Source organism: Triturus cristatus, chromosome 8 (genome assembly GCF_964204655.1).
Source record: "Triturus cristatus chromosome 8, aTriCri1.1, whole genome shotgun sequence".
Classification (NCBI taxonomy): domain Eukaryota; kingdom Metazoa; phylum Chordata; class Amphibia; order Caudata; family Salamandridae; genus Triturus; species Triturus cristatus.
In genome coordinates, this window is record NC_140591.1 from 394,451,446 (window position 1) to 394,473,544 (window position 22,099).

A 22,099-nucleotide genomic window follows, 5' to 3' on the forward strand; every position below is an offset into this window, starting at 1 on the left:
GGCCGGGTGGAGGTGGCCAGACGCCCAGCAGGAGAGGCGCCAGGCCCAAGGGAGTTGCAGGGCGATCACACCTCGAGAGGGGAGGACAGTTGGGGGTCCCATCGATACTGTCCTCCGCCGGGGGCGATGAATGGTTCCTGCGGCACCCCCTGGCCAGTTCGTGGTGCCTCGATGTCGGGGCTTCGCTGGGGTCGAGGCCGGGTTGAGCGGGGTCGCGCTGGCTGGTGCACAGAGTCACGTGGATGCCAACAAGATGGCGGAGCCACGAGGGGTATGCGACCTCGTGCAGCTCAGGATGAAGGGCCTCGGTGCAATTCAGAAGGGTGGCCCGTGAAGGCCGGGGCGGGGAACTGGCACAATCCACGGGGTTAAGGACCACGCCACGAGGCCGGGTCCAACAGAGGTGCAATGTATTAAATATGGTTGTACTCCCAAACCTTTGTATTTATTTAAAACTATCCCCCTAGAGATACACAAGAGCTGGCTGACTGAGCTGGACAGCCTGTTCAATAGTTTTATATGGCAGTTTAAGAAGCCAAGGCGGGCCTCGAAATATATGATGTTAACGAACGATCTGGGAGGAAAGGGAGTTCCTACTACAGTACTATATTAATGGGCTTAGCTGATACCGCATCTCGCAATATTAATGAAGGGTACCATCCAGGATGACAACCAGGCTGTAATATCCTCTCTAATCAACTCACACTGATAACTGCTGTGAGAGGTTGCTTTTTAAGGAATATAGAGAAGAGTTATTACAAAAAGACTAAGTTTAAAACAGTTGATGTAGCTTTTAAAGTTTGGTGTCAAATTAAAAAGAGATTTCATATTACTTTTTCCCTCAAACTTTATTTACCATTTAAACGTTCAATACCATGGTTTGTGAGTACTCACTGTATAACATACAGAAAAGAAGCCAGAATCAGAGAATTATTACAATACAGCATTGGCAGCTATATTAAAAAGGTGTAAAGACGGCTTCCCATATCTGTCCACCTGTCCCACCCGCCCTAGTGCATTCTCTCTCACATTGGGATACCTACTTAACATTAACCTGTGTTGCGTCTTCATTGAGCAATGTGTCAGTAGTCTCAAAGGCCGAAATATTCCCTATTAGCATACTAGATTTCATATTACTTAAATAAATCGGTATACCCCGTTGTGGGACCCTTCATTTTTCCCAAGCTTATTTTCAAGATGACGTGTGCAATCGATATAATGCGTGAGGAATTTTAAAGCTGAGGGATCTTCTAGATAATGGACAATGGGTTTTTTGTAGCTGCAGGAAAAGTCTGGATTAACTAAGGAGAAATTTTATAAATATTTTCAGATTCGGGACTACTTTGGAAAGTTGGATGAAAACAAATGGTCTGGCGTTAAATATCCAATAATAGACAAAGTTGACCAGGCTGTTTGAATCGGGCCTATTTATAGGACCTTGATAAAAGATCTCCCAGATGACATAGAATTGCTGAATCAGATGTGGGAGGTGAGGGTGGGATCAAAGGGACCGCATCTGGAGATGTCCTTGTAACTTTGTAAAGAGACACTCCTGACGGCTAGTCTTAGGAGCCAATATTTTAAAACAGCTTTTGATTTATATAATACGCTCAAAAAATATGTAAATGGGTTGGATTGTAAATGCCGAAAATGTGGCACAGAAGATGCCGATATAGTACATATGTTTAGTACATGTCCACAGGTGGCTAATTATTTGCAAGACATCTCACGCTTTGTTGGAATGATTTTGAATCACCATGTCAATCAATCAAAACGAGCTTTATTCAATTTTAAACATTAAAATCATAAAAGCAGGCATATAAAAGAATATATCATCATAAATTACATGTAGAATTACCATGTCAATATTACACCTCAAGAAATTCTTCTTGGGGTTAGTGAAGACGAGAAATTGTCCAGAAGTGGGGCGTATGCAATTTGTGTTGCAATGGCTATGTGTCTGGCAGCTGGATGGATTAACTCGGATCCCTCGACGTTTACAGAATGGAAATTTTACTTTTTTGTTATGTATAACATGGAGAAAAGCCTTTATGTGCAAAAAGGGAGGAGAGCCCGAAAGAGTGGTAAATTGATTTGGGCTTCAGTCGATGAGTGGAAGGAAGGTATGAATGGGGTTAAAGAAAATAATCCGGGGGGTCCTCAGGGGAATTAGGAGCACTTATGCATTTGCCACTTTAAGGTCACTATTTGCCCTTTAAGGCTTACCTTATTGAATTCATGAGATGATTATATTGCTATTATGAAATTCAGTGTGGTTTATATCTCCATTATTTTTGTATTCGATACCTTTGTTATGCAATGTTTGCACTTTAACGCCTTTTATGTTTATGGTGTTATCAGATTGTGATTATATGGCTTTGTAATGATTAGCATTTATTCTGTTTATCATTCTCAATTTTATGGTGTCATTGGGACTCATTTTTAGGATGTTTTATACCTCAATTCATCTGATAGCTTTATTTTTTAAACTCTTTTTATTAACATGTAAAATCACTGTACATACAAAGAACCTTGATATTGCAACCACAATCCCATTTTTAAGGTTGATAACATCTTCTTCCTCCTGTATGTATTTAGTAGTTGACAGAATGGCTCATTTTATCCTTTTATAGTTCCCGATATGTCTGCCATGCCCCCTACATTTTCTCCCCTTTCTTGGGGTACCCTCTGCATTTGTAAAACATTAATTCTGCTTGCCAGCACCAGTCCAGGTCATTTTTCCAGTCTTCCAGTGTAGGGGATGTGGTCGCCCCCCTGCTTTTGCTACATTACTCTTTGCAACCACCGCTGCCAATGTTAGCCATTGTTTTACTTGTCGTGGCCAATCATCATTCGCCCCCGTTATCAGGAGGCGCCATTTGGGTTCAGCTGGTACCTCCATACCCACTACTTCCGACATTTTTTGAGCATTGTTTGTCCAGTATACCTGAAGGTCGGGCATTCCCAGAGCAGGTGGTAAAAGGACCCCTGCGACCCACACATCTCGTGTTGTCACTATGCCCCATTTTGAATAAGGCTGACCTGGAATAGTATACTCTCTGTAGCACTTTTAGCTGTATAAGATAGAACCACACCCGGATCTCCACCTCTCTTGGGCTCTGTAGCAACTCCACCCTTTGCTCTTCTTCCAATGAGCCTATATCCTGTTCCCATGCCGACTGAAGTGTTATGGTGGGGTCTGGGGCATTGTTGACTATCTTTTTATAGAATAGGGATATGGTTTTTTCCCTGATCTGCTCGGTCAGTATCCTGTATTCCAGAGGTCAGGCCACTTCCAACATTTTCCCTTCAATAAAGTGTGTTCGCAATGCATGACCTAACTGGATGTATCCAAGCCATTCTTCTTTTCCCATCTCATAGTCTCTTTGTAGAGCGTAAACTGTATATTTGCTCTTCTGCTCCAGATATCTCCTAACGTCTCCTGTCCTAGAAGCTCCCATTTGGTGAAGCCATCTAGTAACTTCTCTAAGAAGGTCACCCGCCCACAGGGGCATCATCCCTGATAGTTTTTTTTCCCACCCCAGAACAATGCTGCGCGTCCCACCAACGTCACCAACGTCAGCGGAAGCGTGCGCCAGTGTTTTGCATCGGTTATGAGCCTGTCTAGCTGTTACCCCATATCCTGATTGTAGTGGTCGTCTGGGTCTCGGGTAATGCAGATCCCTAAGTATTTGAAGCCTTTCTCCCGCATGGGCACAGTGCATCTGGATGTTAAAGTGGGGAGCCCCCTGCTATTTATTTATTTATTTTCGGCAGTTATAAAGCGCACTGTCACCATTGCAGGCATCCTGGCGCTGACTGGATCAAGAGAGACGTAAAATGAGGCAAAAAAAAACTGAAAGTTATCAGACAGAGGATTTGGGGAATAACCAGGTTTTGATCCTTCTCCTAAATGGGAGAAGTTCAGAAATATGCCTAATATCGGCAGGGAGCAAGTTCCAAAGCTTGGCAGCAGTTACCTCGAAGGATCTGCCTCCAGATCTAACTCTCTTGAATCTGGGAACCACTATCAGTTTGGCCTCAGAGGAGCGAAGCTGCCTAGCTGGAGTATACCACGTAAATTTCGATTGTAGGGAGGCAGGGCCAGTTCCATGGAGCGCCCTAAATGCTATACAAAGGGCTTTGAATTGTACTCTCTGCCTCACCGGTAACCAGTGTAGTTTACTCAGAGAGGAGAGCCTGTGTGCTCTTCTCGGATGCCCCAAGGCCAGCTTAGCAGCTGCTGATTGAACCCTTTGGAGCCTGTCCAGCAGGAATCCAGGGGATCCCAGCAGAAGGGCATTGCAATAATCCAATCTGCTGAGGATGGTGCATCTTACCACTTGAACACGAGCATGTGGGGGAAGGAGAGGAAGTACTTTCCTTAGGGAACGGAGGATGGCAAAGCAGCAAGCAGTAGTCTTATGGATATGCGTCTCCAAACTGAGCTTGTAATTTAGCATGACCCCTAGGTTACGCACTGATTCCACCGGCCGGACAGTGGTCCCCGTTTCAGGGGGCCAGAAATTATCAGGGAAGGGTCGGGAAATCTTAGATCCAGCGCAGAAGAGCACCTCCGTCTTCCCTGCGTTAAACTGAAGGGAGTTGTCCCTAAGCCAACGGGAGGTGGCACGCAAACAGTTGTGAAAGATCTCAACCGAAGAAGAGTCCTCACCTTCCAGCGAGAGGATCATTTGCGTGTCGTCGGCGTAGTTGACAATTTTAATATCAAAACTTTTAATTAGCGTAATCAGGGGTCTAAGATAAAGGTTAAAATGATTGGGCTAATTGCAGAGCCCTGAGGGACACCGTGTGAGATCAAAGTAAAGGCTGACTGAAAAGGAGGGATAGACACCGCCTGCTGCCTATCCTGTAAAAATGAGTGGAACCACTGCACTGCCGACCCTCGTACTCCCGCCTCAGACAGCCGTTTCAACAAAATCTTATGGTTCACCGTGTCGAAGGCGGCAGACATGTCAAGCAGGATCAAAAACGTCGCCTGCTTTCTATCTGCGCGCCTTTGGAGTTCGTCCATAGCGGTGATAAGGGCGGTCTCGGTACCGTGAGCGGGCCGGAAGCCGAATTGATCAGCATCTAATAGTTGAAGACGTTCCAAATGATTGGAGAGGGTGTTGCTAACCCATCTCTCGACAATCTTAGCTGGAAATGGTAGCAGAGAGATGGGACGATAGTTTTTTGAGCAGTCCGGGTCTAGAGAGGGCTTTTTTAGTAAAGGAGATACTAGCGCCCGCTTGCATTGAGCTGGAACAGTCCCAGTCGCAAGAGATTGATTGCAAATAAGATGGAGGGATGGGAAAAGTTCCTTCTCAAATTCCTTCCAAATTTTTTGTGGAACAGGGTCTAAGGGAGACCCCGAGGAAATCTCCCTGGCTAATTTACCGAAGGCTTCATACGTAAGAGGAGGAAACTCGAGTAAAAGATCATTAGAAGCCAGCGTTGGACCTACAAATGGGTCCACTAAGGATCCCAATCTCAGATCAGGGGAGGGATAAAGTCTAGCGAGACTTCCAAGTCCTTAATGATAAGCTCAATTTTTTCCTTGAAGAAAGCAGCAAGGTTCTCACAGAGTTCTTGCGAGGGGATGATGGAGTTTTTGGCGCATTCCGGATTGGTGACACTATTCAGAATATTAAAGATGTTTCTGGAGCTGTTGGTGGAATTACAGATCGTGGAGGAATAATAATCCGCTTTTGATTTATTAATCAGGTTCTTATATTCACGAACTTTATTTTTCCACAGCTCCTTAAAAGTTTCTGAATAGTCACGTCTCCACCTTCTTTCAGCTTGTTTACAACATTGCTTCAGATCTTTTAAGGATTCATTGAACCAAGGAGCGGAGTCATTGCCCTTACAGCTGCGAGATTTTAAAGGGGCATGGACGTCAAGGATAGTTGTCATACCTGTACAAAGTGAGGAGTAGTTTTCATCTACCTGTTTTTTCTCATCGAAGAATTGTTCCAACTGGAACACTACCCCTGAAGAGTGCAGACGAGTAAGAGCTTTCCAATCTCTACAGTTAATTCTTCTGGTCAACCCAGGAGCCTTATGATGGCCATCGTTCACGTGTATAAAAAATGTAATAAGTGAGTGGTCCGTCCAGTCCATAGGTAGGGTTTCCCCCATCACAACTAACTGGGGATCTGCAAACAATAAATCTAAAAGATGTCCGCCTTTATGGGTTGCTCCGGTGACCAACTGAGAGAGGCCAAAGCTAGCGCAGGAGTGAAAAAGGTTATTGAGACCCGAATCGAGAGCGCCATTGCGCCTGAGATTAAAATCCCCAAGAATGAACAGCTTGTGATGGGAAAGTGCGATATTAGTCAAGGTGACCAAGAGCGCTTGTTGATGCTGGAGGCTAAATGCCCCAGGTGGGCGATAACATACTATCCCGGTGACAGTAGTGCCAGGGTGCGCCTGAATTGATAAACCCAACAATTCAATGCCAACGGTCGGGTCTAGGGCGAGAGTTTTAATGCTAAAAGATGCCTTAAAAATGACACCTACCCCCCCTCCTCTCCCACTAGCCCTAGGGGTGTGTAGAAATTTATACCCAGGAGGACATGTAAAGCCGGGATCAACCAGGCAATCAGGGCGAGTCCATGTTTCAGTCATAAAAAGAGCATCTAGTTCATGAGTTTCAATAAGTAGCTGGATCTCAATACTATGCCTAGGCAAGGACCTTACATTCAGAAGGCCACATTTTACCAGATTGTTGCCCAGAAAATCGGCTCGCGGAAAGGCTGCATGTAATAAGGTAACAGTGCCTTTGTTTGCATGTAGCTTACCCAGTTGCAAGAGCGCCTCTCTGGAGTAGGGAGGGCCAGCTGGAGGCATGCTGAAGTCTGTTGGGCTAAAACAGGCAGCGTAGCTGGCGCAAGGCGCTACCTTAGCGCGGACAGGCGCAGACGGGCTTGCCTTAAGCGCGCCTTCGGCGCGCAAACGGTGCGACCGCTGCGCTCGTCCGCTGCGCGTACGGAAATGTCACATGATTTATGGAGGAGGAGAATAAAGGAGGGGGGGGTGTGGCCTCGAAAAGGGGCGTGGCCGCAGCGAACGCCGGTGATGGCGGCAAGAGTGAACCCTGTGCAGCTTCCGCGACAGCGCTGAAACTGCTGCGCGGCCTGGTTAGGAGCACACAAGTTGCTTGAAAGGTGCAGGAGGGAGCGAGGGTGAGTAAAAACACAATAATTAGTGACACTCAAAGTTTTTTTAAAAGCAAATCACGCTCCCGGCTTTCCGCCTCAGGAGATCAAGTCAATCTAAGCAGCGTATGTATTCCACGCCTTTAAAGGCTTGGAGGGGGCGTGGCCTCGGAAAGGGGCGTGGCCGCAGCAAACGCCGGTGATGGCGGCAAGAGTGAACGCTGTGCAGCTTCCGCGACAGCGCTGAAACTGTTGCGCGGCCTGGTTAGGAGCACACAAGTTGCTTGAAAGGTGTAGGAGGGAGCGAGGGTGAGTAAAAACACAATAATTAGTGACACTCAAAGTTTTTTTTTAAAAGCAAATCACGCTCCCGGCTTTCCGCCTCAGGAGATCAAGTCAAGATCAAGTCAAAGACATGCTAGTGGGAACAGTAAGGATTTATCCCAATTAATCTGACATCCTGAGTACTCGCCAAATATTCGGAAAATCTGTAGTATACGATCAATTGACTGTTTCGGTTTCTTCACATACAACAAAATATCGTCCGCGTAGAGCGATATTCAGTCTTCCCACTCTTGTCCGATTGGTATCCCCCATATCATCGGGTCTTGCCTCATCCATGCCGCCAGTGGTTCCAGAGCCAGTGCGAACAGAATTGGAGCGAGTGGGCACCCCTTCCTAGTTCCTCTCTGTAGAGTAAATGTGTGGGGTACCGTTGCGTTGACTCTCACTCTGGCTAGGGGCTGGTTGTATAGGAGCTTGACCCAACTGATGAATTTTGGTCCGAGCCTCAACTCTCTAAGACTGCGTATAGGTAATTCCACTCCACACTGTCAAAGGCCATACTAGCGTCTAAAGATAAACATTCTGCCTGCTCCTGGGGGTATGTCCGGGTTGTATGTAATATTCTAAAAAACTGACACAGGTTCAACTTTGTATCCCTGTTAGGCATAAACCCCTATTGATCTGGGTGGATGTGGGTCTGTATGACTCCTGCCAGTCTCGTGGCTAGGAGTTTGGCAAGTACCTTTATTTCGAAATTCAGAAGTGAGATTGACCTGTATGAGCCGCAACTTGTGGGCTGTTCCCCGGTTTTTGTATAACGGTTTTCACTGCTGTTCGCTGGTACACTGGCAGCACCCCTTCCTGCAACGCCTGGTTGAACATGTTTAGCATATTCTCTGTTGTCACATCTGGCATTGCTTTATATAATTCTACTGGCAAACCATTGGGACCTGCTGCTTTCCTGGTTTGTAACGCATGTGATGCTGCACTAACTTCCTCTACCATTAGATCTTCATCTAAACGATCTTTGTCTTCCTCTTGAAGGAAATCTCTGCAATCTTTCTCTGTAGGCTTAATATAAGAAGTCTAGTTTTTTTCATAATATTTTGCAAATTCATCCGTTATTTCTGCCCCTGATTTGTGCTTATTCCCTTTCTCATCCTGTAGCCCTGGGACCCATCCCCCTCCTCTTCTGTCTTCTCTCTAACCACACCAGCAATTTGTTGACCTTATCGCCTACGTCATAGAGTGTGTGTTGTGTTGCTCTTGCTTGCGTCCTGGCGCTATCCTCCACCAATTCTCCGAGTTCTTTTTGTCGGATACCGAGCAGATGTCTGTCTATATGTCTATAACTGCTTTGGGATCTGCCCCAGCTACCTGTGCATCAAGACGGATTATTTATGTTTCTAAGGCAACGCATTTGATATGTTTTTCTTTTTTCATGGTTCCTATTTTGGCCTGTGCCTGGTTTCTAATAACCATTTTAAAGGCATCCCAGAGGGTTACTGCTGAGTCTACTGACCCCCGATTTCCCCCAAAGTACGGTTCTGCCCCGTCCCTCATTTCATCTCTGAAGTCTTCATCTTTTAGATACCAGGGTTCAATTCTCGGAGGAAGTGTAATATCTTTCACCAGGCCAGCTAGCTTCACCTCTACCAGGGAATGATCAGATATACCTCTTGCTATATGTGTAGCCTCCCAGAATTCTGCCAGTCTCGAGACTTGTGTTATGATATAATCTAATCTTGAGAGGCAGCACGTCACTGCCGAAAGATGTGTATATTGTTTCGTATCAGGTTGTTTTTTTTTTTTTTTTTTTTTTTTTAAAAACCTTTATTTGTGCACATTAAAAGAACAAATACGGGCCTACAACCATCAGGCCGGCCACAAAACGGTTAAGCACTGAGACAAACATTACATCCCCTGTGCATCAATGGTCAAGATTAGCAACGATTCAGGAGTTATACACTGGAGAGATCCTTGACACCAGGGGAAGGAGAAGTGAAGGTTAATTTTAATGTTTTCAAAATAATTTTATCGAGAAAAAAGTCAGTAGAGGATAGAACCAAGGAGATTCGAGTCCGCAAGATGGCTTCATCACACGGGAGAGCAGCAGCATCATTAAAAACGGCCAAAGAAAATCTCAGACAGTGAGGCGATGCAGTTATATAACAGGATAGTCACATGAGTAAATACGCACCCCTTCAAAGCCGCCCCCACTCAATCCACCCCACACCCGGACCCCGAATCGGAAACAAGGATAGCGCAGAGACATAGAAGAAAAAGGCCCATAGAACTAAAAAGAAACAGTAAATTACCCCCCCACCCTACACCAATGCGGAGGCTACGGCCTGCCCCCCCCCCAGCATAGTGCCTGTCGCCCAATGAACCCGAAATATAGACAAGAGAGAAAGTAGGAATAAAGGAAAGAAAATAAGAAAACAAAGAAGAAAGCGGGGAGGAGCCCACGTAACCTCGGAGCGCCCGAAACCACCGGCCAACTACGTCTCCACACACTGAGAACCCACTACACCCAAAGGCGGTCGTGTGAAAATAACGTGTCACAACAATATAAATGAAGGCAGACAAATCGCGACGAGTGTGCACGGCATATGCAGACAGTTCCAGTCCCAGTCCAGCCCATCCGTAAAACCATGGTGATAGAAATCAATCTAGCCCTGGCCCGATCGCGGGCGCAAGACTAGACCAGCCCCCACATGAAGGCCCCGCAGCCCGTGCAGACAAAGACAACATGGCCGCTTGGGAGAAGATAGAGAAGTAGAGTCACAAAATGGCCGCCGATCATCTATTGAGGTCCCCTTGTGCACCATATAAAATCCAGACCTGGCCAGTAAAGTACAGGAGTTCCACATAAAAGAAGCCGTAGGCCACCGTGAACGGTTCCTCGAGGACGTCAGGTGTCGCTCAGCTGGATACTCTTGCGGGCGCGGTGAGGCAGGCAACAACAAAGCAGGCAGCAATGAACGGGGAAACAAAGTGTCCACAATTGGGCAGGAGATCGATTGATCCTGGGTGCCGGGAAAGCCAGATGCAGACACCAGTGTAGCACGGTTATACACAGCCGTTGCGTCCCCGCAAGAGGACAGAAGCACTGGCAGACCCACGTCTTGTTGAGAACAAACGGGGCGCTCACGACCCGCAGCCGACAGTATGGAGTCGAACCGCTCACTCAGCGTTTGCAAGCCAACACACAATTGCAGACGAAAGTCCCGCAGGGCAGCCAGAACGGAGCCGCATGTCAGCGGAAGCTGCGCCCCCACATCGGCAGCAATCCGGGACGGCACTGTGGAGCTGGAGTCTGGTAGAGGGAGGGCGAAGCGGGCAGCGGGCGAGACCGGAGCATCACCCCCCAGCAGCGAGCAGGCAATCAACGCCATGTTGTACCGCTGAACGGTACAGTGGCCAGGGGGGGGTCGTAACAAGGAGGCAATTCCCCGCAGGTCTGCGCCGCAACAGATGAAAGCCAACAGTCGCTTCCCCTCCCTCGGACTCTCTTTGCAGCCGACTAGGCAATAGAAGAAGGGGGTCTGCAGCCTTCCACAGCGCGGGCCACAGAGCGGGGCAGGAGACCCGCCACACCGGGGCTTACCCTATAGCTCCAGCCCGTCAGGTGAAAGGTGAAGGAGGTGTCCGGGCGTCTCTCCCCCGGCTCGTCTGGCGACAGTCCGTGGTGTGAGGCGGGATCGGGGCCGCGGGGCTCAGATTTGCGCCGGGGGTCCAGTGACTGCGGAGCTTCCAGGGGGCCGGCCAAGGCCACAATAGAGCAGGGGTCCAGCGCGGAGAACATAGGCACCAAGAACTCCGGCATCCGGGCGGGCCCAGACTCCGGGAAAGCGGCGGCGCAGTCAGCGCGTCGTCGCGCACGTTGCACCTCGAAAATCGGCGAGGATAGGAATCAGGATGATAGTCCGAGGCCAAGGGCCGGCGGAGCCGGGCGCTCAAGCGTCTGCTCCGGTCGCCATCTTGGCTCCTCCCCCTCGTATCAGGTTGTTGATGACGGCAAATGCCCCCTAGGCCCAATGTCTCGAGAAACCGCTGCAAAAGACCTTGCTGTCTCGTGGTGCCCGTGCCAAGTAGACCCCTACCTAACACATTTAGTTCAGGAGAGATAATGTCGTTCATGTCGAAGACAGGCGCGAGGGCTGCAACTTGATGATAAGATCTTCTAGGAACAGGTCGACACTCTGCCCCTCTGCTCCTTCAGGTACTCCCACCACCCGTATGTTGTTTCTTCTCGCTCTCCCTTCTTGGTCCTCCAGCCGTGCCGCCATGTGCGTCGCTTGCTGCATTAGGGTGGACACCTGTTCTTCTAACCGCTTCGTCTTAGACTGAAATTGTGCATTATTGGTTTCATCAGTGGCCACTTTTTTGTTCAATTTTGAAAGATCTGCTCTAATTAGGGTGATCTCCACAGAGACTGAGTCAAATTTGGGTTCTAGGGCGCCTTTGACATCCTGTATCGCTGCCATGATCTCTATCAGGGATGATTCATCCTCCTCTCTGTCTTCATTTGCCTGCACCGCGGGTTTAATGATTGCGTAATTATCCATTTTATTGGATTGAGTTTGGCCCGCTCCTTTGGTCTTCTCCATATTTCCAATATGTATCGTCTGACTATTTGCCAATAGGGACTCTTGGGCCAGTCTCCTGCGGTTGCCACCAGCCGCTGTTCTTATTGCCTCAATTGTGGGCTAGTTTCTGCTGCTCAGTCCCCATTTCCAGATGAAGTCGGGGTGCTATTGTCCATGAGAGGCCCGCTGCCCATGTTCGGTTAGGGCTTTGCCTCGTGCTATTCTGGTTAGGGTTCTCTCCCCTCTCCCAGTTGTTCACTGAACCGCATCTGTATATTTGGTTTAGGGGGGTTAGCGTGCTGTGTCCCTTCGAAGAGAAGTAATCTCTGTCCTGGTTTCCAGCCCCTGCACTTGCTTAAAGGGAGATATGGCCCTCTGTATTGCACTGGGCGCTTCCTGTCGGGGAGTCAGTGCGTTTGTTCTGGCATCTACTGTCTTCAGGCGCTACCCCCCTTTTTCCTCTGGCCTCCAATCAATTGCAGGCTCGCCACTATCGGCTGGTGCTGCTGAATTCCGCTGTGTGCCGAACTATCCTCTAAGTCTTTACAGCTGTATAGTATGGGAGGTGTGGTTCCCGTACATTTGGGTAAATTATCTACGTGCTGCGTTAGCTTATATCTCCCTGCGCTGCCCGCCTCGCGGGGACCCGGGCTGCCTCTCCTTACGTCCTGGGCCGTTTCTCTGAGCCATCTCTGTCCTGTCTTGGCCTCCGCTTCTAGATTCTGCAATCCCGCTTATCGTCTTACTGTACGGTCATCAGAGCTACCACCTCTGTCTCTGCATCCCTGCATGGCCGCAGTTATCTGCGTTTATCTTTTCGGCCAAGCGGAGGCAGTCTCCAGGCGCCGTTCACCTCAGATCTTGCGCCTCTCCACCGCTCTCTCGACTCAGCCCCTGCATTTACTGGGCACACCGGTCTCAGCTCGGCCCACAGCGCGAGTGCAGGCCCAGCTGCTCAGACTTCGGACTCCACCCTCAGCCTCGATGTCTGTTGTCGTGCTTTTGGGGCCCCCGGGGACAATCAGAGCCCCAATATGAGTGTCGCCAAGACTATTCCTTTTTGTTGCTCTGTTGCAAAGAGTTGATGCAGCAAGGGCTAAGGATAATTACGGATTTAGCAGGCCTGGGCGGGAGCTCCGCTACACTGCGGCCAGCTTGGTCCATGACCAAGCCACGCCTCTCTTGTAGCTTTTATTATCGGAGTTTTGTCAAATGGATCACATTATATTTAATATTTAATTTTTTTAAATATTTCTATCTGTGCTGAAATGTGTTTGATTAAATTACCTGTCTATTTTTGAGTACATGATTATGTATGAAATGTTACCCATACCTTGAAAATATTAAAAATATATAAAAATGTATTTTCTCTAAACCTATATACCATTGATTCAACTTTTAAGACTTTGACTTGGATTGTTCAGTAGCTCATGTTCGTTTACTGACGGATCTTTCAGTGCTATTTCATACAGGATATGACATTTACAGTTTTGAATACTTTCTTCTTTGTGGGCTGTGTACAGGCTTGACGCTTTGTTCATGGAAGTGCAGAGGGAAGTCCGTACCACCACCATCTAACTACAGCTAATTTAGTTTGCATCTAAATCCCTAAAAGCGTAAAATCTAGTCTAATCAACTGGGTTGGTCATGCTTTCTTATTGAGAGAATTATTTTCCTAGGTCATTACTTCAACTGACCTAATTTTTGTTTAATTTGTGCATAATCCATTATAAGAGTCAGTCAGTCAAACTCACTTTATTCGGTTATTTAAAACCATAAAAGCATACTACATTAATATCACAATAAAACATTATATTTTTCCTTAAAAATGGTACAAAAACACGACCATCACAAAATACAGATAAATAAGAATCTGGATCATCAAAATACACAAAAATAATTCATTAAATTTTAAAACATACTAATTAATAGCGGTCCTTCCTTTTGTATTCTTACTGCTGCAGTCAAAAAGCTAGCTATGTTAAAAATTTCCCAAACATTGGTCAACATTTGCAAATATATAAAAGCAGGACTAGCCTGTATAAAACCTTTGCCTTTTAAAATGGGTAAAATAAACCAATTTCTAATGTCCAAAATGTGCTCACAAAATAAGACAAAATGCATAGAGTCCTGAGTGGAAAAAGTATCACATGTGCTAACATTCAGGTCCGCCGGCTTTTCCCATCCCAATGGTTCTGCAAGAAATGAATGTAATTGATTCAATCTAAATCTCACGAGGAGGAAAAGATGATGGTGGTTAGTAGCTATGTTTAGATGTGGTTCAATTGTGTGTGGTGGATAACAGCTGGTGTGCCCGCACAAGGGGCGTGGGTAATTCTACAGCCTCTCTATCCATTTCTGATAAATGCAGGTACATACTTTTAGCCCAGCGCATGTCTACCTTTCGGAGTTTCTCTGGGAAGCTAAATAGCTCTTGTCTCCGCAAATAAGATGCAGACCTTTTAACGTGGCTTAACCAGGGGATACTATTTGCTCGGTCAAGAGCTAAACAATCGCGGATTATATCGCGGTTCATCCCGAGCTCCGGGTTTGTCCAAATACTTATCTATTTGAGTAAGGGTGCCATACCTATAGTATCTGATATGAAACCTAAACCTGTTTCGTCCATTTCAATACCACACAGAAGAAGTATTGTAATTTTGGCTTTAAATACTAGTTTTAGCCGTTTACTAGTCTCTTGCCTGTACTCTGGAAGAAACAGTTAAGACCATTTCCGCATTCTATTCTATCATTGGTAAGAAAAACCTGGTTGTTATGACTTAATGTTTACGTTAAAACCCCTCCAACGTAGGTATATCCACCCCCTTTCTCAAAGGGAATTTTTCCTGAATACCAGGTATAAAGAGGGAGGTTTACGATGACCAGCTAGGAACACTGTTTTAATTTTATAGCATTTTATTGTCATGTAGGTCATGTAGTTCATAGTTGAGTAATTAAGTTGGTATTTTAAACTGTAGCCCAAGCAGGATCAAAACAATGCATACTGTATGTTCCACAAACATTAAAAGAGGCCAATCCCAGGACCTATTCTTGGGGGGGTTGGAGGGGAATATTCCCAGCAGATATGAGACCATCTCATTCATAAATCGAAAACAAAGTTTAGGCCAGTACCCAACCCTGACGTAAACAATTTTAACTGGGATTCTCTGAGTTAGACTACAGTCTGAGCCCAAGAGGATCTTTCATTAATTATCACTGTGGATTGTGATAAGTACAGCCAACTGTGCTTTTTTGATTCCCGGATTTGCCATTTGTTTTTGCCATAAAATATGACGATCCATGCATTCAAATGTTGTCTTACAGTCTATAAATGCCAGACTCTGCAGTTGCCCTTTTGTTTTTATTTCATTGGGAGTTATTAAATTGATCATCAAGACATTATCACTGAAATTGTGTCTTTTCCTAAATAGTGTTTAATGTATAGGTATCCTGTAACTTTCTTTATCTCACTTTTGGAGATAGTTTAGGTGTTTACAAAATAATTTGCCACTGCAGTCTAAAAGGGCAATAAGGCAATAGTTTACAGGTTTGGATCGATCACCTTGTATATACAGGGAGCCCATAATATTGCCTTTCCAGAAGTCAGGAATGCTGCACTTAATAGTACACTCATTATAAAGAGGTGGGTAAAACCAATCCCAAACTGGTTGCTGTTGTTTTAGTATGAACATTGCTAAGCTATCTGGGCCCATAACCCTGGAATTTCTAACTTTTCTTAAAAGTCTAACTACCTTGGAACACAGATCAGTGTGATAGTCATTAGAGAATGGTCCATCGATGTGGTGTGCTTGAATAAAGTATATATAAATTTCAGCCAAGCAGAATCATCTAAAGGCATTATGTACTTTTCCAAAAGTTACCTCGATTCAGTGGTCAATTAGATACCATAACTTACTTTCGTCCCCTGTTGCATTTGATTTTCTCATTTTCTAATGTGTCAATAAGTGTGAAATTGCCTTTATTCTCATTAACAAAGACACAATTTGTTTATTGATTTGTAGATCAGGATGTATTCTTCTTTTGAAATAGGGACAGGACAAATAATAAATGGATATGATGATAAACAGGTTATATGTTTGACTTTTTAATACATAGAGGACTCCAAACATTTGGTAAATTTCACAGTGGGATTCACAATGTGGTGGAAACCCTTGAAATTAGATGAAGTAGAGGTCATTATAATAACGTAGTTATTTTTATTCTAAAGGTGGTGTTGGATTCCCGCCCCCCCAACTATCCCGCCCCCCCCCCCCCCCCAATTATCCCGCAAATATGTATGATACTAAAGAGACACCCAAAGACTTATTGCAAGACATAACATTCAGGAGGGATGCCAGAAATGAATTTGCCTGTGGCTTGGTTTCAGTTCATTTTGGAAATAGATACACCTCACAGCCAAAACTCGTTGTTTGACAGGTATTTGTCATGTTGCAGGTATTGAGTATTGCACATTTTCCTGTAGGCGGAGTTGTCCAATAGTATGTTGGTTGACCTGCATTGGGAGCGTTGGCATGCTTCATGAGTCTGAAAGCAAATACTTTGAAACCAGGGTGCACCGTTGAGATTAAAAATGTAACATCTTTGTGTTTCCCAAATATCCTTTCTTTTCTTTATATATTTTGAAAATAGGATCTAGTAGTGTCTAGGGCCATTGCTTTTCTTGTTTTGACTAATTGGTCTTCGTTTTCAGGAAAATCTTATCTTTACTTTCTAAAATGACCAGGTACATGTGATCATGCTCCGCAAATGTCTCTTCTATTTTGTGCACATGTGCAAAAAAATAAAAACAAGCAGACGAATGACAGGTATCACACATGCATCATAGAAATTAATTGCCAACAAATTCCTACCATGTATCTGTTGAAAAACAACTGCTGGGCTAAAACTGAGTCAATTTTAGACAATGGTAATTACTCTGAATGTACACACTTCTTTTCCAGAATTCAATCTATGTGTTAGGTATTAGCATCTATAACTGCACACCTGACTAGGAAGTACTGGACCACTAGGCCCAAGATTAAGGATTAAGGAATATTCAGTCGAATTGTGGTCATAAATAGTGTGCAAGTCATAGAGTGTTTTTTTGTTGTGTGCTTATTGTATTGAGTCCTTTCTACCTCAAATCAGCAAATGGTCCAAATGAGCAGTGTTTGTATAGAAAAACTTTAATTCCATATCTGTGAAATCCAGGTTGATTTAAGCAAGGCATTCTATTGTCATAAAATGGACAGTGTGACCTCTTAAGTGTCACATCATTCACCAATAGTCATTTGGGACCTACTGTCCCAGATATGTTAAATGTTGCACATTTGTGCAGATTACATCTCGAGATTGGCAGCTCAGTACATATTGATTAGCCTAGGGCCACAAGAGTATATTCCCCAGAGGCCTATATGTTCTTTTTATTTTGTATACAGCACACAGTTCCCATGCATATGTTCTAGTCATTATGGACTGAAAACCTAACGACTTGTGCATATCATTTTTTTGGTGTCTCTTAGTTCAAAGAAATTCAACTCCTAATATGTTCTACTCTGACATTTGCACTCTTACCTGCTACTACTCACTCTGTTACAAGTAAATCACACTCAAGGCACTTTCACTCGTCCTCCATGTTGTTGGTTTCCAGCTAGGCTCACACTATACAAGTGCCAGTACTCACATACATATTTTAAACGTATGACTGCACAGGAAAATAGAAACGTTTTTGTATTCGTCATGGACTGTCACTTTGAAGTCTAAGCCAATCAGAAGCTGTGGATGCACAAATTTGCTCCGTGGCACACCCGGCATTTATTTTCAATTGAACCAAGCAATGTGTAGCATGATATGGTACTTATACATTTACTATATTAGTCTTTTTCTATAACTTTTCTTAGCAAACTCATATTTATTTATGTTTGACTAGTTTTTGGGAACAAGCTTTCAGTACTGAATAGTCATTTAAACATTAAAGTCACCGATGAGTCAAGCACATATTCCTTTGATTCCTTTAGTTCGTTAGAAGCAAAACTTATTTTTTTAATGACATTTCATTTGCATTATTGCAGAATGCGCTTTGTCTCTTGTAAAAGGATTTGTTTAGTCCCTGCTTGCATATCCAGAGTTGTCAGGGAAACTTTAGGATCAGGAACCCCCTGCTCTTCTCTCTTTTACTTAGAGAGCGGTCTTCCCTCTGCTCTCATTTTTATACTATAACCATGAATATTATTGCAGCGACCTGCTGAAGCTTGATTTATTTTTGTTAATTTTTTATTTTTATTTTTGTTTTTTACTTAGGATTGTATGGACACACCATTAAACAGTATGCTCCTTCAGGAAAACTGGTTCAAGTCCTGGGCACTGCTGGTAAGGCTGGCTCCGCTTTGAACCCACTCCAGTTTGACCAGCCGGCTGAGATATGTGTGGACACAAATGGAGACATTTACATCGTGGATGGAGATGGTGGACTAAATAACCGACTTCTCAAATTGTCACCAGGTGAGTATCTCTGCTACCTGTGCCGGACTGAATATCTAGTAGTTATGTAGAAACAATGTAAACAATATAGAATTGCTGTGAACCCAAGTGTGATACATCTACTGATGGGTTTGCACTCCACACTCTGTCACTGCAGCTATGCAAGTTTGATAGTAGTGCTAGGGGCATGCATCATGGACATGTGGGTGAGTTTTTGGCTCGCAACCACATTGGGCCTTAAATAGAGGCAGGCGTGGGTCTGTGTATAACAGTGTAATTAACCGCAGGAGAGCACCGGCCTTGAATGTGATCTACCAGGGGAAACCATGCTCATACCACAAATGGGTGTCATTTGCAGGCCATTGTCGGAGACAGGGGTACCCTCCAAAAATACTTAACTTGAGCATTGTTGGATACTGAAAAAGCACTTAAGTCAAGATGTTTCTGTTTTCCTTATTGGTGCAGAGGGCCACGCTGTTAACATACCTCCCGATCCTATAATTATGTTTAAAATGGGGAGTTGGTAGGCTCACCCACAGCAAGCTCAAGCGACTATTTAGTCCTTGACAATGGCAGAGAGGATGATTCTTGCTAATGGTGCCTGACCAACCATAGATGCCTTAAGCCTTGGAGAGTGGATATGATAAACCCATTGTTCTCGACAAATGGTCCTATTCAGCAATTAGAAATGGCCCATTAAGATACTTCAGCATTGAAAGGAGTGTAGATTGCAGGGACAGAGTCCCTGCCTATATACAGCTGGTGGTGGCAGCAGTGGGATGTGTGAAGGAATTGCCTTAATGTTTCATGGGGCACATTAGTGGCATTCACCTGGCCTACACTCTGTTTGCCTCATGATTGCTGCAGTGGTGCATCACTGAATGATTTGTCCTATTGAGTTGTGCAATCATCCCATGCATCCTATCAATTGAATGTGTTTCTAGTCAGAGCAACTAGACATGAGAAAATTCAATTGATGTTAGGATGCCTCGTTCTTTCAGCCACTTGGCTGTTATTGATCATTAATGCAGCGGTGGTCGTTTGAAACCTTCCCAGGCACTAGAGGGATTAATTAGGCCACTTGGCAGTCTGCGTATTAAATGCTTTTTTTAAGCACTGTCAGTATTTATCTTAGATTAACATGCCAATCGTGAAATTCATTGTATGCACTAGCTAAATGTATCAAATACCAGCATGCACATGATCCTGATTTTTATGTCTTCATTCTTTAGCCACTGGTCAGTTATCAATCATGTTATTTATGGGTCTGGATGTTGCATGAATTTTAAGCACTGGCAGAACTTATCATGATTCAACGTGTTTTTTTTATTTACATGCCTTCCTTTTATTAATCTTAAGAAAATTGCTCATGTTCTGTGAAATGTAAGCTATTACTGACAAAGGCTGAGCATATTTCTGTGTTTCCTACAACAGTCTCTTTTGAGTTTTTTATCTCATGTTCATCACTAAATGTATTCTTTAAGGGAGATTGGGCACGATGTTTGTAATTGGGCCGTCACCAAGACCCGGAACGGTTGAAATGCGTTGCCTTTAAAAATGTCTTAGAACCAACACGCTATGTGCAGGCTTTTGAATCGTGACCATTGCTCAGGATTTATGCTTTTAATGAGTCTCACACTTGCTGACATGCACTCTCCTTTAATCCGGTGTGTGGGGCCAACTTTGCTGTGGGAACGACGTTAAATATATATATATCGGCAGTAGGTAGTCACAGTTAGGATCATGCTTCCATAGGAAAACCGTTTTGTGACTTACCTATATCTTTGGCGCCGGTTGACGAATCTTCACAAACATATCCCCAACAAGTGCCATAGTAGGTCTTATTGTGCTTGGAAAGTTTCGGGGTGATCTGTCAAGTGGGGGCTGAGAAAAAAGGGTGTCATAAAAAAATGTGCGTTTACCCATGTTAATTTCCATAAGACTTTAAACACGCCTGCAGCCCGAACCACTGGACAGATTTACACCAAATTTGTCAGGAAGGTATATTTGGTTACGCAGATTGTGCTTTTTGTTATTTGGTGTAACCCTGTTCAGTATTTGCTGAGAAATTAAAGACGCCAACATATTTGTGCTCCTGTGCTCTTGCTGGAAAGGGGGAGTAGCCATGCCTCAACCACACGCCCACAGCTGGGGACTCCAAGTCCCATCAACCCTCCTGCTTGTCAACTTGCATAAAAGTGTGACGTCGATGCGCAGCGAGTATAGCCGCCGAAGCACTTGTGTTTCTGTGTTCTTGCTGAAAAGGAGGAGAAGCCGTGCCTCAACCTCACGAGCACTGCTGGGGACTCCAAATCCCTCCTGCTTGTCAACGCGCATAAAAGCATGACATCGATCTGCGGGCGGAATGCGCACTTGGACGCACCCGGGCCACGCCTGGGCGAGGCCCGGGTGGGCCCATCCATGCCCGTCATCCATAATCGCCTGGAAGAGGCTGGGCTGGGCCACCCCCCTAACTTTTGAGCCCCGTCTCTGGCACCCCTCCATTCAAAGACTGGGTAAGCGCAAGGCTAAAGCTTCAGAGCCAGGGCGAGAAATTATCAACACATTGGATTCCTTTCTCACGAGAGCAGCGGGTGTGCTTTCTAAAGAGATCAAACTCATTTAACGCCACCTCTTGCTGGAAGAGGTAAGAATTATCCCAAATTCAAATGGAGTAGGTATTTTAGTAGACCCGATAAGTCTTAATACTGTGACTAACACTGTTACTCAGGACGATAGTTTAAAGGCCACTGAAGCTGATGGCAGGGCAAGGGCTAAAAACTCTAACAACTAATCCAGCAAAATCTACCAAAATCACACACTTGGACATTGCAGCTAGAACACACCCACCACTCTCTAGTGATGATTTATGCCCAAAACTGGAGCAGGTATTTTCATTACTCCTACAACCAGTTCTGTGCAGACTGTCTAAAATAGAGGAGAGCTTAACCTTGCTCTCCAACAGAGGAGCCGAAGTTGAGCGAGTAAGGGGCCCTGAGGAAAAACATGCCCAAGTCCAATTATTATCTAGGTGCCCGGGTCATGTTACAGCCCCCACTCTGTTGTCACGGGAAACATCACAAACAAAGGCAAACGAGAAATTGGATGGGCTTTCTAACATCCGAAGCCTCAATCCCGTGGTTGCAGGCACTCAAATGACATCAATAGCCCACCAGGCTTCACAAGGACATCTCAAAGGGCCAGAAGATGGGTGCCAAATGTGGAGAACTGGGGTCTATAACACCCCCAATGGCATCAGCGCATGTGAGGGTGGGGGGAGCACTGCTGATGATGACCGAGAGCTTATGAATTCCCAGAGGGCACAGAGATCCATACTAAGAGGGAGGTTAGATCTTCCCCGACTGCATGCCCATTTGTCATTATCTTAGCTAACACTCCTGAATTGAAATCTACCCAGTAGGAATTCACAGAACAATTAATGGACAAGGCCTTACATTAACTGACCAAATTCCACATGGGTAGAACAAAGCTATATAACCACGTTATTATGGCCAGGATAGTGAACTGGGTGGGACATGCACCCAAAACTATAGTGGAGATTGTATAGTTGTACATTTT

At 45.1% G+C, this 22,099-nt stretch overlaps 1 protein-coding gene across 2 annotated transcripts in view; it reads left to right on the plus strand.

The window, feature by feature from the left end:
* Positions 1-22,099, plus strand: part of NHLRC3 (NHL repeat containing 3) — a 165,058-nt gene that overhangs the window by 83,527 nt on the left and 59,432 nt on the right. For both annotated transcript variants that reach the window (XM_085621765.1, XM_085621766.1), the window contains exon 4: positions 18,341-18,541. In XM_085621765.1, coding sequence (XP_085477891.1) covers positions 18,341-18,541 — 201 coding nt within the window. The remainder of the gene's footprint in view (positions 1-18,340; positions 18,542-22,099) is intronic.